Raw genomic sequence first — 18,397 nt, 5'->3', positions numbered from 1 at the left:
ATATAAAATAAGCAGGTCTCAAAATCAGACTTCTGTCTTATCAGTTATCTCAAAGCACATTCAAACTGAAAATCTGTCCAAGGCTCTTTTTTTTTTTAATTTTTAATTTGGTGTACCATCGAACTGGATCTGAGTGGCACAGCAGAGCATCTGGTGAATTCGAACAGCACACCTTTGGGATTGCAGTGCAGCCTCTTGCCACTAGGCCACCAGAGCTCCTCCTTACTACCCAAGGCTCTTATAAAACTTTTCCACGAAGTTGAATGTGTTCTTTTCACAACTGGCCAGCCTGATGCATTGCATGCTTAGCCACAAATGCTTCAGCAGACTCTCCCTGCAACATCTTCATGGCTCGCCAATAGATCTGGCCGCAGTTCTCAGGTCTACCAAGAGGGTGATTCAATTCCTCTTTGATGTAATCCATCCAAAGATCTTGAAAGAAGACAAAAAAAAATTACTGCAAACATAACTGGTAGGGCTTTACTGTCAAATTTATTTAATGCTACTTTCAACTCAAGATTTCTAAGAAATTGAACTTCTTGCTGTCATTTCCCTAAAGCCCTATATAAAACAAAGCCTTTTGCATTTGGGTTCTCCATAGGGTATATCAAAACTTATTTTCAAGGTAGAAAATTTCATCTTAACAATGACAGTAGGTTATTTTAAGTCAAAAACAGTAAATTCTTGTTGACTGTAAAACCATTTTACTCTATTACAAAAGTTACTCAAATTACAATAGGAAGTTAATTTTAAAAGCAGCAAATATTTTAGAGGAAGGACTTGCCGAGTCTCTTTCAAGATACAACTGACTCCATTTAACTAATAGTACAACTTGCTAGTAAAATTTGCCTAGGGTAGCAAAAACTGCAGCTTTTCATTTGTTTCACCAAGAAAAAAAGCCAGTGAAACCATGAAGAAGCTAATTCTTTTTTCTTAATGTATAAGGCTTGTTAGTAACTATACATGCGTTTATGTAAAAAGCCTCACATTTTACTTAATATACAAGTTCTACAATGAAGGCAGTGGAATTAAGACAATTAATGCCAATTTGTGTCCCACTTTTACCCTTCGCTGTTAACTCTTGTTCTATTTTGGTTCTGATCTATATTATTAACATTTTTTCCCCCTCCCACAAATAACTACCCATGGATATAAAATGAGGAAAGGATGTAATAACATAAAATAATTCTGGTATAGCATGCCCACAAATAGTGCATGTTCATGACCTAGGACCTTCTAAAATACAATTAGAACTCAGTCACCTGCCCTCCCCTGTTCCTGGTAAAGTATATCATTCTGGTTTGGTTTTCGTTTTCATTCTGGTCACTTTCTCTCCTCTCCTCTTATATATGTATGTACACAAAAGTTAAAAAAAAATACTAATTTTGATCTGGTGACCTAGTGGCAAGAAGCTGCACTGCAATACCAAAGGCACACAGTTCAAATCCACCAGATGCTCTGCTGGAGAAGGAGGGGCAATCTCCTCCTGTACCAGTCAGATCCAATTTGACGGTACACACACAAAAAATAATAAAACAAATTTTAAAAAAATACTAATTTTGGATAGAATTTTACAGTGAAAGTATAAAGCCATGGTCAAGCAATCAGGGATCAAGTTTAATAGTCCTCGGTAATTGGAAAATAAACAATCAAAACTATGTGCTTGTTTCTAGTCATTTAAGTTATAATTACAGTGAATTAGCTCAACAATTAAATGTGAAAACTTTATCAGATAGTGTCAAGTGAATCCACTTGGTCAGCCTATTTCGTAATTTAGTTATATTGGTGTCAAGTGAAGTCACCAACATATGCAAAAAAATTCTGCATAGCCTATCAAAAATAACAGTGGCTCTTTGACACAGCTGGCAAAAACAGGTATAATGTGCTTATTATTTGCAAAGAAGAGAGTAACTTACTCCTTTTGAATATGTTTTTTAGAACTAAACCAAGAAAATCTTTCTCTAATTCATGGTTCTTAATATGACCATGAACCCTTGGGCTTAAGAATTCTTGAAATTATACTCAAAATAGTGTGCATGTGTTTATGAACAAAAGGAGGAAAGCAGGGGAGGGATCCATAACTTCATTCTTAAAAAAAAGACTTGACTTTTTAAAAAGAAGCGAAGAAACACTGTGATAACTATACATACAGTTACAGACTGTATACCCTGACACTAGTGTGTCTGTACTTGAAGTTTACTTACCAGAATCTACAGACCCAAACTCTCTTAAAGCCCTCTCATAGAATTCTCTTAAATTCATCATCTTGCAGGATTCCTGCAGAAATAACAGATAATTCTGCATCAGAAGTCTAATGTATGTTTCAAAGTCATTTCAACAACATTAAAGCATTTACTGCTAGGTAGGAGGCCTAGGGGTATAATGTGTTAGGTGTATGCTGCTAACCACAAGATCAGCGGTTCAAGTCCATGAGTTGCACTGTGAGAGGAAGATGGGCAGTCTCCTCTGGAACTATTTACCTCAGACACTTAATACAGAGTCTGGATGAGTTGGAATCAACTCAACAGCTGTGGGGTTTGGAGTCATTAAGTTAAACAAAGCCTAGCTCTATTTCAGAGAAAAGTCAAACACAAGCAATTAATTATATTGCTTAGCAAAGTGAAATAAACACTAAGCATTTAAAAAAGCACCAGGCTATAGTAGCATGTTTTAAGGAAAGATTAGTCCCTGGGAAAGGACGTAATTCTGGGAAAGGTAGATGGTTAGAGAAAAAGAAGAAGACCCTCAGCAAAACAGACTGACAGTGGAGTTTCAACAATGGACTCAAGGAACAAATATAACAATGGTTGTGAGGATGGCACAGGACCAGACAGTATTTCCTTCTGCTGTCAACAGGGTCACTCTGAGTTGGAGCCAAGTGAGCCACACCTACCAGTAACAAACGGTATCACAGGAGACAGCTTGGGAGGCAGGGCAATTAAGGACTCAGGTGCTAATCCAAAAGTCAGCAGAGTGGAGTCAATTACCCACCAGGTGTGAGGGAAAGAACAGCTGGAAATCTACGTCCATTAAGATGAGGGCCCAGAAAACCCTACAGGTTGTCCTGTCATTCAAGGCTTCAAGGCTTTTAGGAGTTAAAATCAACCCTATGATTCATGATGCCACGAGGAAAGCATACTCAATTCTCAGTGAGGAAACTGGACAGATTCACATATATCTGAGGGCCTATCAGATGGGTAGAATATAACTAAAAAAGATAAAGGAGCAAGTTCTACCTAATGCCATCGTTTTTTCCTTTCTGAGCACCAGGCTCTGACATGTTCACTATGCCTCCTCTTGAAACTTTTATATCAAAGCAAAGTACAAATAAGTACTAGTTTCATCAACTTTAAGACTTTTTAAAATTTCTTTTTAATCCTCTGACATTAAGTTTCTAACCCATGACTACCTCTTACGGAAACTATGAGTATTAAATTTAAAATGCTGATAATTAGTAAAAAGCTAAGCAGCTGGTACTAATTTAAATAACAATCAATGTTTTAAATTCTTTTTTTTTAAATTCTATTTAAATGCATATCTGTTTCCTTTTCAAAATAATCAACATGTTTATTAAAGCCTTTCATGTACCTCATAGCTACTTCACTTTTCAAATTTCTCTTCACTGGGACTGTACTAATAGAAACTCAATTAAACCTTGTATTTTGCATACGCATGAAAAACAATATTTTGTTGAGGCAGAATGTACACAGCACTATGCAAAATCCTCTTCATGAAGTAATCTTACCGACAAAGAGACCTCCTGACCTCTCTTACACATGAGGGTGCTGAGGCGTAGAATTCAGTGGCTAACCTAAGGCACCTAACTATTGTGTTAGGGATTTGAAACCAAGCTATGGGCCATTACATCACTACCTCCATTACCTCCTGTACTAGACGATATAATGAAGAAATGGACAGAGATCACAAACAGATACCTGACTCACACAACAATGAGTCAAATCAAAAGTGCTAATTAGAAACTTCAAAATTCACCTAAGAGTAATGCATAACAGTTAAAATAGAAGAGGAATCAATCAAGCTGAAGACTGAGAAGTATACTGGTGTATTTGTCAAACTACTATAAAGAACTTTTTTTTTTGAAGGATTATATGGCAATATATGATCATGCTGTTTTTAGGTGGCAATGACTTGGTTCCAACTCATAAAGACCCCTACAACACATATGAAACCCTGCCCAGTACTGAGCCATCCACACCATAGACATAAAAATTTAACTCACGGAAAAAATTGAGTGTATATTTAAGTTCATAGCAGTGTTATTCAAAATAGGAAAAAAAAAGGAAACTACCCAAATGCCCATCAACAAATTAATGGACTAAAAAATTGTGGTACATTCAAACAGTGGAATACCAGGCAGCACTAACGAGCAACAATTTTGTAAAATACTACATAACTTGGGAGAGACTAGATAGCATTTGGGTAGGGAAATATCTCAGTCACATTAAAGACAAATATGGCATAAGGTCACTTGTGAAAAGAAGAAGATAACTGAGTAAGATGTATATAAATGTTCAGAAGGGAAAGAAGAGGAGGAGGGCAGAAAAAGAGGAAGGGGGAAAATCACTAGGATAAGAGAGGTCAGTGGGAGTGTGAAGTAATCAAACAGATTTAATGGAGGCTTGTGAAATCAGGCAAAGAGAAATGGTAATTAATTACATAAAATACCAATGATTGTATAAAACAAAGTACATGTACAGAACACGATATATATAAATGATTATATGCAAACCAACAAAATTATAAAGAAGAAAACTGGAGGAGGAAGCTATATGAACAAAAGACTTAAACCAAAAATAAACTATATAATGATGGAAAGTTTTAAAAGGAGGGGGAGAAAAATAACTCTATGGTTTAAGAATAATAAAACCATTAAAGATAACTGTAACCATGAAGAAAAGGAACACATTTACAAAATAAATATGGTTGGTTGTACTAATGTAACAGGATCATTGATACCCTACAATTTTTTTTTTTTAATTTTTCTTTAAGTAAGACTCTTGATTGAATCTTCACCCACAAATTCAGTTTTATGACAAGAGTAACAGTTACTGAGGGCAGGCTCACCATCTCACAATTCAATGCAAGAGACAGCTAGCACACCAGGAGGCATGGAAAGGTGCCTAAAAGGACTGACAAATGAGTGTTTCTATTTATTATATATGTTCTTTTTTTCAACTTGATTATCATTCTTTAGGGAGCTCTGGAGGCCTAGTGATTAAGAAGTTGTGCTGCAATCCCAAAGGTACGTGGTCTGAACCCACCAGCTGCTTTAAGGGAGAAAGATAAGCAATCTTCTCCCATGCTATTACTGCCTCTTAAACCCACTGGAAGATAGCTATGAATGAGTTCCAACTTAAAAAACACATAACCACCACCACCATTCTTAAGCTATGTCTATGAAAAAAAGGTTGGACTTGTATACCAGAAATTCACGCTGCTATAATGACAGTTTTTAAATAACAAAATGCTAACAGAACCCACAAACTCATTTTCCCAATAAAGACTAGATAAAACACTTACTTGCTCCTTTTCAAATTGGATCATTTTCCTGAAAAATTCAACTGAAAATGGACGGCTTTCCTGTAAACTACAAAAGAAAAAAGGGGAAGTAAGGATGAGGAAAGAAATTTTACCTTGCAGATAAAAAGGAAACAAACAACAGAAAAAACCCTTAAAAAAAGTTTAAAAAAAAAAGACAAAACACCTATCTCATAAACCCAACCACATCTAATCTGTGCCTCGACAACAGAGTCAGCCACCATGCAATGGGGGAACATGCACTGAACACAAGTCACTCACATTGCTTTATATCTAAAAGGACTTGCTCTAACCCACCACTAAACTTTTCTTTTTCCCTATCCAGTTTTCTTGTCACTTTTAGGGTTTTAAATTTATCCTACTATCTCTCAGGGTCTTTTGGATGAAGACCAACAATTCCATATATAAGAATACAGTCCAAGGAAATAATTCCCAATGTGGACAAAGCGTGCAGACATTCATCAAAGCACTATTACACTGCCAAAAAAATTATGGCACATCCACTACATGGTGTATCACAGCTATTTTCCATATGTAATGCTCATGAGGAATTTGTACTAGTGGGAGAGAAATGCCCAGTTTAATGTTGATCAAAGAAATTACAGACAACATAAATCAGATTTACAGGGTAAAAACTATGTTAAAAAAAAAGTAAAAATTATATATTAACATTAGTTTTTCTGATGATGATATTACAATGAATTATAGTTATTTTCATTTCTTTTGTATTGTGCACAGAGGGAATTAACTTTTTTCTGTTAAAAAAACACATTACTTTTGGAAAAAATCATCTGCATTATTTCTACAGTTATTCTGGTGCATATAAACTGTGTATAGAAGATGGGTCTGGCGAGACAACACCTACAGAAGAGCTGACACACCATGAGTACCTTTTAAACACTGCTCTGGCCTTTTTGTAGCCACCACTTCGATAAGCCCAATCTAGATACTTCTCCTTCAGGGTTACTGAGTCAGCACCTGTGACCACTAGGGATGCCTTCTACAATTCAAAAAAAGAACCAAATTACATGACAAAACTGAGAAACATCAAAAACAAATTTCCCCGAAACTATGTAAGGCTACCAACAGTACCGAAAAATACCTGTAAAACCTATCAATCAGTGGGCACAGTTACTTATTCCCCACACATGCCAAGACTCAGCAGGGGACGGATACCTTAAAGACTGCTTCAGCATCTTCTGGGCTTCTGGTATTTTCACTCCACTCTGCCCAGGAAATCCACAATGGCAGGCAAGCCTGTTTACAATTAAAAAAGTTAGAAAACTGCTAAATTAGCATTGTTGCTGTTGTTATGTGCCACTGAGTTGTTTGCGACTCATAGTGACCCTATGTACAACAGCCCTAAACCCTGCTCTATCCTGTGCCAATCCCACTGCCTCTGATACACCCATCCCGATTACCCCAGTCACTGAATAGAGGGTCTTCCCCTCCTGCGCTGTCCCTCTACCCTCCCAAGCATGATGTCCCTCTCCAAGGACCTGTCTCTCCTTACAACATGTCCAAAGTATGTCAGACGAAGCCCCAGAATCCTTGCCTCCAAGGAGTAGCATGGTTTAAACCTCTCCAGGATGAATCTCTTTGTTTTCTTGGCAGTCTATGGTACATTCAATACTCTTCTCCAGCACCACAGTTCAAAGGCATCAATTCTCCTTCTATCCTGCCTAGTCCATTGTCCAACTAACTTTCTGATGCATAACAAGTGATTGCAAAGACCATGGCCTGTATCAGGCGCACCTTAGTCTCCAGAGAGACCGTTGCTCTTGAGTACTTTAGAGAGGTCCCTAACAGCAGACTTTCCCATCGCAATACGTTTTTTGATTTCCTGAATGCTGGTGCCAAGAGTGTTGACCATGGAGCCGAGCAAACTGAAGCTGTGAACAATCTCAATCTCTTCGCCATCCATCCTGATGCTACCAATTGGTCCAGTGGTGGGAATCTTTGTCTTCTTGACATTGAGCCTCAGTCCATACTGAAGGCTGCAGTCCTTGACCCTCTGCAACAAGTGCATGAGGTCCTTCTCAGTTTCAGCAAGTAGGGTTGTGTCATCTGCATAACACAGATTGTTAATAGATCTTCCACCAATCCTGACGCCACAATTCTCCTCATAAAGCCCAGCCTCTCGGATAATCGGCTCTTCATACAGGTTGAAAAGGTATGGAGATGTTATACCCTTCCCAATTTTGAACCATGCAGTGTTGCCCTGCTCTGTTCTGACGACTGCCTCTTGGTCCAAGTATAGGTTTCACATTAGCACGATTAAATGTTCTGGGATTCCCATTCTTTTCAGAGTCAGCCACATTTTGTTATGATCCACACAATCAAACACCTTTGCATAATCAATGAAACACAGATATATATTTTTCTGGTATTCCCTGCTTTCAGCTAAGATCCAACTAACATCAGCTACAATATCCCTAGTACCATGAGCCCTCCTAAACCCAGCCTGGACTTCTGGCAGGTCTCTGCTGATGTGCTGTTCCAGCTGTTTTTGGATACTCTTCAGTAGAATCTTGCTTGCATGTGAAACCAATGATATTGTTCTGCAGTTTCCACACTCAGTTGGGTCACCCTTCTTTGGAATGGGAACAAATAAAGATCTCTTTCAGTCAGTTGGCCAAGTGGTTGTTCTCCAGATTTCTTGGCACAACTTGGTTGAGCACATCCAGGGCAGCATCTGTTAGCTGAAATATGTCAATTGGTATACCATCTATTCCTGGGGCCATATTTTTTGCTGTTTCCTCCAAAGTAGCTTGAACTTCATCCTTCATCACCATAGGCTCTTGCTCAAATGTTATTTCATGTTATTAGAGAAGCTAACGCACAAGGAAGAATTCAAGATACTAAAGAGCTGAACAGAAGATTACAAAAGGCAGCACGGAATGACAAAGCAAAATATTAAAATGAAATGTGTGAGGAGCTAGAGTCGGAAAATCAAAAGGGCCAAACTCGTTCAACATTTCTTAAGCTCAAGGAACTGAAGAACAAATTCAAACCTCGAGTTGCTATAATGAAGGATGCTTTAGGCAGAATAGTAAATGATCCAGGAAGTATTAAAAGAAGATGGAAGGAATATACTGAGTCATTGTATCGAAAGGAATTGGCAGATACAGAAGAATTTAATGAAATAACATTTGAGCAAGAGCCTATGGTGATGAAGGATGAAAATTAGCACTACACTCTGAAAATTAACCCCTCCAGGATAAATCACCAGTTTCTGAGATGATCAGTTTCTAAAACATGGATTCATTCTTATAGACCCCACGTGCTGCTCTGGAGCTGCAGACACTGGAATTTGAATTCTCGGAATCCAGATGTTCTGGATCCATGAAGCCTGAATGAACCCTGGGATCATCTTTAAACCCTCAACCAAAAAAATCTCAAGTCTTCTTAAAACCAAATTAGAACATAAAATGCCTGCCTTAAGCAATATGCTCTTTTATAAGATTTATGCGGGATCCAAGCGTTTGAGATCTGTTTCTGTCAAGCCTCTGCTTGGCTTGGGCCACGGCTGTGCACCTCTATGGCCACTGGCCTCAACAAGGGCCGCAAAGTAACCAAAATGTTAGCAAGTCGGGGCACAGCTGCTGCCGCCTCACCAAGCACACGTCTGTACAAACTATGAGCCAGGAAGTGAGTAGCTTCATACGTTGTGAGTGCTGAGCCATGGAGCTTCTCAAGGTTTCCAAGGACAAGCAGGCCCTCAAGGACATAAAAAAAAGTGGGGACACACAACTGTGACAAGAGGACATGAAAAGAACTCAGCAATCTCTGGGGCGCCATGAAGAAGGCAGCTGCCAAGATGGACTGAGCGTGACCCACAGTCACTCAAAGCCCTCACCCGACTGTTGTAGTAAAATGCAATAAACGATAATAAAAAAAAAAAGATTTAAGGAGGCTCAAGCTGACAATAACAAATGGAAAGATTAAATAGCAATCTTAGAGGGCAGGGAGATTAGGTGTAATGGAGGAGAAACTCATAAAAAGTAAGAATGTTTACATGACTCAAAGAATATAATCAATGTCACTGAGCTGTACAAGTAGAAACAACTGTACTGGTATGTTTTGCTGTGTATGTTTTCAAAAAGAACCAAAAAAAAATACTTGTAGACACACACACACACACACACACACACACACACACACGCGTGCGCGCACACACATCTAATTAAATCTATCTAGTAGGAATGGTATGCCAAAATACAGACACCATTCCTATCAAGTCACCCAGAACAATTCTCTGTTTGCTCCCCTCTTTGGAGAACAATACCTAAAACTATTATCACTAATTAGCTTTCAGTTAATTAAAAAATTAACAGCCTACAATTAGTCAGATTCATAGGTCTAAAATCTATAAACACAAGTACTAATCTAGACTGTCTATCAGATCCTCACTCATGTCCCTACAAACACAATTAATTAAGCAATAAAATAATTAAGATCTAGGCTACATTATCAGAATTATAGGAAGGAAATGGGCAAAGTGTGGGTATTAAAATTAATGTTACTAAATAAAATGTATACAAATGGTTAAATGAAAAAGTAATTTGCTTTGTAAATCTTGACTTAAATCACATTAGAAAAATAAATGTTTTAAAAAAGGTGTTTCCCTCTTAACCTTCTAGAAATTTTTTTCCCTACAATACAAAAAAAATTTACAAGGTTTAGTTATTTATTTATTTAGTTATTTCCAGGTTTAGTAACACGTGTGTTTAAAAGTTAGAGGTTTTGGAGGTATATGAAAATAAATTGTATTACTATCTGATTTATATAGATATCCAAATAAAAATATCTATATAGAATAGAAAAGTTTATTATTTGTTTTTACCTCTTACGGTGAACTTTCAAATAAAAAATTAAAAATAGACTATTAAAAAGAAATCAATTCTTTTTTCACAGACTTTTATCACTTTTTCACAATTTTTTTATCACATGACTTCATCATGTGATAAAAAACCCACTCCACTCCAGAGTCAGCTGACAACCGGTAAATATCCTCTACATTAGCTTTGAAGTCATAAAATTATCTTTTCTAATAGGATAATATAAAAAAATAAAACACCAAACCCAACACACAGACCTGGGGTTTTAAGTTTCCAAAAGCTTCTTCAAACAGCATGGCGATGTCAGGGCTCTTGGATTCAGTCAGCACCTGCAGCTTCATTTGCCACATTGTCACTGAATCTCGGAACAACTCTGTCCCAGCAACAGCCACCTCCAGAGCTTCCTTCAAGAATTTATGGTGAAGGAGCAAGTCAATCTAGGTGAGACAAAAAGAAAAAAAGTGGAACATTAATAAAAGATGCCTCAATTATCTGTGTAATTCATTATCTTAAGCCACCATTTCAACCGCCTCTCTAGTACAATTTTTACCATGATGGCTAGGCAGATACAAAGTGAACAATCTGAGATGCTCCTTCTTTCCCTGTTTTCATCTCCCAGGATTATCAGAAAAGCAGTGAAAAGAAGAAAGGATCTGAAAATTTTACATTGTTGTTGTTGTTGTGTACCGCAAAGTCAGAACTGATCCATCTAGTGGATTTTCAAAGGCAGTTAATCACACAGGAGACCGCCCATCCTTCTCTTGAGGACCAGCCAATGGCCTCAAAACATGGGCCTTTGGGACTGTAGCACAACTTTTTGCCAATAAGCCACCAGAGCGCCCTAATAAAAGAATTGATTATACTGAAATCCACACCCAATAAACAGTATAAAAATCTGTAAAGATAAAACTCAGCATTTGTAAAATGGTACAGAGACAAGAAGGAAGCTTGGTGACACTCAGCCACTAACCAGTCAGGATTCAAACCTACCACTTTGAGTGCGAAGGCTGTAAAATCTGTTTTCATAAAGATAACAGCCCTGGAGACCCTAAGAAGCAGCTTTACTCTGCCCTAAAGGGTCATGATGAATCAGAATAAACTCAAAGGCAATGGGGCTCTAAAAGGAAACAAGTAGTATGCTTATTTAAATGCAGCTGGACATAGTATAAAGTCATACAATTTTTCTAAAATGTAACTTGACACTATATAATAGCATCATAAGGAGTCCCTGAGTACAAATAGTTAAGTGCTCCTCTACTAACCACAAGGTTAGCATTTTAAATCTACTCAGAAGTGCCTCAGAAGAAAGGCCTGGAGAAAAGAACATTAAAAACCCTACAAGGCAGGGAGCGCTAGTGACCTAGTGGCAAGAAGCTGCACTGCAATCCCAGAGGTGTACAGTTTGAATCCACCAGATGCTCTGCTAAAGGAGGGGTAACCTCCTCCTCTACCAGTCAGATCCAATTTGACGGTGACTGTTGTTTTTATGTGCCTTCGAGTCACCTGCGACACAGTGACTCTATGTACAACAGCCCTAAACCCTGCTCTATCCTGTGCCAATCTGTCTCCGACACACCTATCCCCATTACCCCAGTCACTGAATCAATTCACTTCATAGAGGATCTTCCTCTCCTGCGCTGTCACTCCACCCTCCCAAGCATGATGTCCTTCTCCAAGGGCTGGTTCCCTCCTTGCAACATGTCCAAAAGAAAGCTTCAGAATCTTTGCCTCCAAGGAGCAACCTGATTTAATCTTCTCCAGGATAAACCTGTTCATTTTCTTAGCAGCCCATGGTATATTCAATACTATTCTCCAACACCACAGCTCAAAGGCATCAATTCTCCTTCTATCCTCCCTAGTCATTGTCCAACTCTCTGAAGCACAGCAAGTGATTGCAAAGATCATGGCCTGTATCAGTCTCCAGAGTGACACCACTGCTCTTCAGTATTTTGGAGAGGTCCCTAACAGCAGACTTTTCCATCGCAATACATCTTTTCATTTCCTGCCTGCTGGTGCCAAGAGTGTTGACTGTGGAGCCAAGCAAACTAAAGTTGTTAACAATCTCAATCTCTTCACCACCCACCGGGATGCTGCCAATTGGCCCAGTGGTGAGAATCTTTGTCTTCTTGATACTGAGCCTCAATCCATATTGAAGGCTGCAGTCCTTGACCTTCTGAAGCAAGTGCTTCAGGTCCTCTGCTCAGTTTCATTTTTGATGGTACACACACTCAAAAAGAAATTTTTAAAAAAACCCTACAGGCACTGAACTGATTCTATGGCAACTAGTTTGGTTGGTTGGTTGGTTGGTTTGTTTGTTTGTTAAAAAAAAAAACAAAACAAAACCAAAACTGGTAACAGTGTCTATATTTACTGACAACAGAAAAATGTGAGTGGTTACACATTGTTTGTTTGTTTGTTTGTTTGTTTAAAAAAAAACAAAAACAAAACTGGTAACAGTGTCTGTATTTACTGACAACAGAAAAATGTGAGTGGTTACATAGGTATAGGTACACATATAAGTGTATGGCAAGGTCTTTTTGCACATGTATATGTATAAACATGTAATTATCTCTGTAGACATAATTCCTATATATGCACGTGTATGAATACATGTAATATTTAGAGGGCATAGCCATGGATACCCCCAGACAAAACCAAGTAACACAAAAGGTTGGTTTACTAGATTTGAAAGCTAGGACTCCAGTTCCACAGGACAGGTCAATCAGTTGGCACAACAACTTATGAAGCTTCTGTTCTACATCCTAGTTTGGTAAGTTACACTTTGGGATCTTAAAAGAGCCATCTACGATTCAACTCATGGTATCTACTCCTGCATGTGGAGCAGAAGAGGAAGGAGGAAACAAGACTCAAAGAAGAAATAAGTCCATAGAACTGGCCTCTCCCCCACAGGGACAAGAATGAGATGATGACCAGTCACCACTAGCATCTTGAGCAGGGGCACAGAAGAAGGCCCCACATAAAATGGGAGGAAAATGCAGAACAAAATCCAAATTCTTATAAAAAACAAGACTGAAAGAGACTACAGGAACCCCCAAGGCTGCTACCCTAAGTTATCTTCTGGCACTGAAGTCAATCCTAGGGATCACTTTTCAGCCCAATAAACACACCTATGAAATAAACACACTCTGGGGCCATTTGGGGAGGGCTGGGAGATTTAAGAGGAGACTCCAGGCCCCCAAACAAGCCCTCCTCCTAAATGCTGCCTTGACCAGAGCTCTGCACCGCTTATGCGGAGACCCCATGTGAAACAGGAAGGCCTAGTCCAGCAGAACCAGGCCTGCAGTGCTGCAAGGAAGCACTGGCTCTTACCCTCCTGACCTCACACAGACCAGACCACAGGGCATTAACTGACAGCGCAGGACAGGCTTTTAGAAAGTTTCCTGAGTACTGGTGGAAAGGAGTGTAGCTGAAACTGTAACCAAGGGAAGCATTATGCTTCCAGAAAAATCTCAAGGAAAAGTATGCAAGCAAGAGTAGTAGCAACTGGATCTGGATCTAAAGGAAAGGGTGGAGAAATTCAACCAGTCAGTGTGAAAGTTGGAGACAAAGATCTTCTCCCAGAATATGGAGGCATCAAAGTAGTTACAGACAACAAGGATTATTTCTTATTTTAAAATGGTGACACTCTTGCTTCTGAGAGGAAGAAGCAGGGAGAAGGGAACGGGAGCAATTAAAGACCACAGCCAGCACCATGAGCCTCCTCAACAAGCCCAGGAGTGAAGATGACCCCAGAGGAACAGCAGAAGCAAGAGGAGGAGGAGTTTAGCACAGGCCACTCTCCATGTTCATGCAATCAGTCAAGAACAACACGCCAAGTGCTCATCAACTGTTGGAACAACAAGAAGCTCCTGGGCTGCATGAAGGTCTTTGACAGGCACTGCAGCATGGTGCTGGGGAACGTAAAGGAGATGTGGACCAAGGTCCCCATGAGTGGCAAGGGCAAGAAGTCCAAGCCCGTCAACAAAGCCTGCTACATCTCTAAGAAGTTCCTGCGTGGGGACTCACTCATCGTGGTCCTAAGGAAACCCCACATCGCCGGCAAGTAGGGTCGCCCCTGCCTCTACAGCCCTGCCTCACTGACACCTCCTGCCGCCCCTGAAAGATCTGCCCCGTACTAGGAGTAATAAAGTCCCTGTGTGGTTTTTTCCTAATATATATGTAAAAAAAAAAATATATATATAAATTTAAAAAATAAAGATGGTGACATTCTTGCGAAGTATGCAGACTGAAATAAATCACCTTTGAAATGGCATCACGTGAAGCTGCCCCTTTCACTGAAGTTCTAAAATCTTCCAACATGTAAATAATCTCTAGGTTTTATTAAAAAACATGCAAATCTGTGGTTTTAAACAAAAAAAAAAGTGACTCCAGGTATAGAACAGCTTTATGAGGGTTGTAAATCTAATAAAATTTAGACCAATCTAGCTAAGACTCTAAGAACAAACAAGCAACATGGAATCACTGCAGACTGTCTAACCTGGGTTTAGGAGTAACTTTTAAATATATTTGCAAATATAAAATAAAAATAAACATGCTTGCCTGTCAGTAATATGTCCCTTAAATAACCAAAGTGCCAAAATTTACTCAGAAGCAAAGATGAAAAGAGAAGGAAGCTAGATCAATGGAAACAAGAACAGACAATGAGAATGCTGTGAAAATTCTAATAATATCATTTCTACTAAGAACAGTTAAATGGGAACCTAATTCACTATGTAAATTTTTACCTAAAGCACTTGCAATTTTTAGAAAGAAAATGAATGGAAGGAAAGCTTATCTGTTCAAAAATAATTCTGCAGCAAAAATATTTAAAAACCTGAACCCAATCCAATTTACAAAATTCTGGAAAATGCTGGTAAATGGTATTTGTAACTGTACTTCACTCAACAACCCTTCCCCCCTCCCTTTTTTCTGGTACAGGAAACAGAGAAATTCAAGTAAACAGAATAGGTTAGCACGGACTCAAAGGTTTACTCTGCAAGTTTACCAAAGGATTAACACAATGCAGACTATCAAAGGGAACAATATAACAAAACTTTAAAAACCGCAAATAAAGCATGACAGACCAAACTCCTGTGACTAAAGGCAGTAACAGAAAGCAACCCTCCAAAATGATGCTATCCCATACCCAAAACAGGTGCAGGAACAGCTCAAAGTTCAAATCTGTGATTCCTGGGGGAGGATGTAGGAGCGAGACAGTTCAGCCAAACCACATTTTCTGCTGGCTGTATTTGGTGCTCACTCCACTTCTCTCGCATATGCTGTCCCCCTCACCAAACCAAGATACAGCAAAGTGAGGTCTACTGATATGCACGTAACAAGTATTTTTGTTAAAAGCTTGATTCAATAATGAGAAAACTGGGTACATTCCTTAACATGTATAGAGCTTCCAAATCTAGCAGTAGAGAGTAGAGTCGGTAAGTGACAAGATAGGAAAAGGACCAGATGCTTTAGGAATACATAGCAGAATAGTCCAATGGGTTTCTGAGAAGTGTTGAGGAAGGTCTCCCAGGAAGGAAGAGAATATGTAAGGAGAAGCAGACCAACTTAGTCAGGTACAAGCAGAGAGCTCCAAGAAAACAGAAAGCTCTCCCAATAAGCATGTTCAAGAGGATTATGATGTGCGGCACCTAAAGCACAAAATGATTCAAGTTCAGAATGGCCATACGCTAGAGAATGGGAATAAATCAAACTGGGGAGACTTGGGGCTTCATTTAAGGACAATGGGAAGCCAGAATATAATAATTTTTAAAAGAGCATTCCATGAAAAATAATCCAAAAAAGAGGGTATAAAACCAGCTAAGTTTAGAGGCAGTTAAGTTGAAGGACTCATTAAAAACCAGTTCATCAGACTTGAAAACAGCTACCAGATACAGACTAATAATCACTGCAGCACTACATCAGTCACAACAGCCAAAAGGTAGAAACCACCTAAATGTTCATGAATAGGTGAATGGATTTAAAGGGGAAAAAAAAGTAGTCTGTACATACAATGGAATAATAGCCAGTCATGAAGAGAAAATAAGTCATGTGATATGTTACAACATAAATAAATCTTGAAAATATTAGGCTGGTTGAAATCGATCACAACGCTCAAATGAAAAGGCTAGTCTAGGCAGATGTAAAGACCAATTTATCAGTGGTTCTCAGGAGTGGGTAGAAGGGATGGGGAAAGGGGAAGTTACTGTTCAGGAAACACTGGGTTTCTGCTTATGGTGATAGGAAATCTGGCAATGAATATTGGTAATGGTTATAAAACATGATTTATGCAACTAATGACACCAAACTATACAATTAAAAATGTTACGATGGCAAACGTCGTGTTATAATTTGCTCACAAGAGTGAAAAATAAATAAAGCTAGGACACCAAAGCAGTGCTGAGGTGGTAATTAGGAAATCTGAGAAAGAACTGACAACACTGGAGATCTGAGTAGTGTAAGATATCTGAAAACCCCAGGCACAGTGAAGGGCAAAATATAATAAAGGAAAGGAAGGAGACATACCATCCAATATTTAAAGCTACCTTCAGTTTATAAGACACAACTGTCTCGCTAGTATTCAACAGCTCAAGAAGCAAGAGTTAAATTCATCCAGATCTAGGTACTTCCAGAAGATGTCAAAAGGGAAATAGGTGATGGGGTGTCAACACACTGGTATAAAACTCAAATTCACTACCACAGAGTTGATTCCAACTCATAGTACTCTCCATCAATTTGCAAGGCGGTAATTCTTTATGAAGTAAGCTGCCTGCCTTTGTCTATAAGAGCTTTTGGTGGACTTGACCTGCCAGAGGCATGCAGCCATTTGGTTAAGCATACCATACAGGCTGCAGATTAAGTCACCAAAAAATTAGTATACACATCATGTAGATACATATAAAATACAGCAAAATATTAATGTAAAAACACACTAGCAAAGGCACTGTCTGCAATTATGTAAAAACTACACAATACAGATCAAAAGAGGTAAGAAATTATACAAACAGAAGGTACTCAACAAATACAAAAATTCTGTCCCAATTTCACCTCATGAGGATAATATCTCATGTAATCATCTCAAGACTCTGATCATTAAATTAGAACTACTTTAAAAACAACTAAATTAACACAAAAATGTCAAATGGATTGACAAAGTCATCTATTACACAGCCAACACTAGCCTAGAAATGTGTATTCCCACAGCACATTATTCAGAATCATTCCTTACACCACAGGGATGGTTTAGTATGCCTCTTTAGAATGTCAACTTCTAAATGCCAGGAGCACATCCACTTGTCTTTAGTGAACCAGCAGTTAATCTGGGCCAGGTTAATCTGGTCTAGCCTTCAGGAAAAGGATGCTTAGTGGTTTGTTTCAAAAAACAAAAACAAAACAAAAAAAATAGAAAATTATTAAGGCTAGTAAACAAAATAAATCTACAATTGTGAATCTTTGCTACCCTTTTCCATTATATTTTATTGCTTCCTTTACTGATCTGTATTTTGCTTTTGGGAAGCCAAATATCTGAGCTCTCACTCTCACTGCTGTCAAGTTGGAACCAACTCACAGCTGACCCTCTGCTTGGTTTCCACGACTGTAAATCACATAGGAGGAGATGATCCACTTCTCTCCCTTGGAACCACTGGTGGATTCAAACTTACAGACAGATGAAGCCTTTTGGATTAGTAGCCTTACAGACAAGGCCACCAGAACCCCCTAAGCACGGACAACTAATGTAAATATTCTCTACATTTACCCTATCAAATTGTCAAATGGGCTTAGTGGGAGAACTATATGAAGTCTTAATAGTACAAGAAAAGTTAGTATTTGACTACATCTGCTACTCCACAGAAAAACTAGCTTTCATAAGTTTTTTTAAAAAACAACTCACTGCTGTCAAATCAGTTCCGATGCAAAACAATCCTCCATCAGGTTTCTGAGGCTGTAAATCTTAACAGGAAAAGACTGCCCACATCTTCCTCCACAGCCTTGGAAACCTG

At 38.7% G+C, this 18,397-nt stretch overlaps 1 protein-coding gene and 1 pseudogene across 1 annotated transcript in view; one reads left to right on the top strand and one right to left on the bottom strand.

The window, feature by feature from the left end:
• Positions 1–233: 233 nt before the first annotated feature.
• Positions 234–18,397, bottom strand: part of LOC102850326 (U3 small nucleolar RNA-associated protein 6 homolog) — a 32,315-nt gene continuing 14,151 nt past the window's right edge. The window contains exons 14-19 of the mRNA XM_006890937.1: positions 10,658–10,837; positions 6,736–6,816; positions 6,450–6,559; positions 5,542–5,608; positions 2,205–2,277; positions 234–432 (exon numbers count right to left, since the gene is read on the bottom strand). Of these exons, the coding sequence (XP_006890999.1) occupies positions 275–432; positions 2,205–2,277; positions 5,542–5,608; positions 6,450–6,559; positions 6,736–6,816; positions 10,658–10,837 (669 nt within the window). The 3' untranslated portion in view covers positions 234–274. The remainder of the gene's footprint in view (positions 433–2,204; positions 2,278–5,541; positions 5,609–6,449; positions 6,560–6,735; positions 6,817–10,657; positions 10,838–18,397) is intronic.
• On the top strand, positions 14,113–14,467 carry LOC102849502 (annotated as a pseudogene).

This window comes from Elephantulus edwardii, unplaced genomic scaffold (genome assembly GCF_000299155.1).
Source record: "Elephantulus edwardii isolate Elephantulus edwardi_28Jun2011 unplaced genomic scaffold, EleEdw1.0 scaffold00094, whole genome shotgun sequence".
NCBI classification, from domain to species: Eukaryota; Metazoa; Chordata; class Mammalia; order Macroscelidea; family Macroscelididae; genus Elephantulus; species Elephantulus edwardii.
Note: the sequence above shows the minus strand (reverse complement) of the source record. Positions and strands in the feature narration are given on the sequence as shown.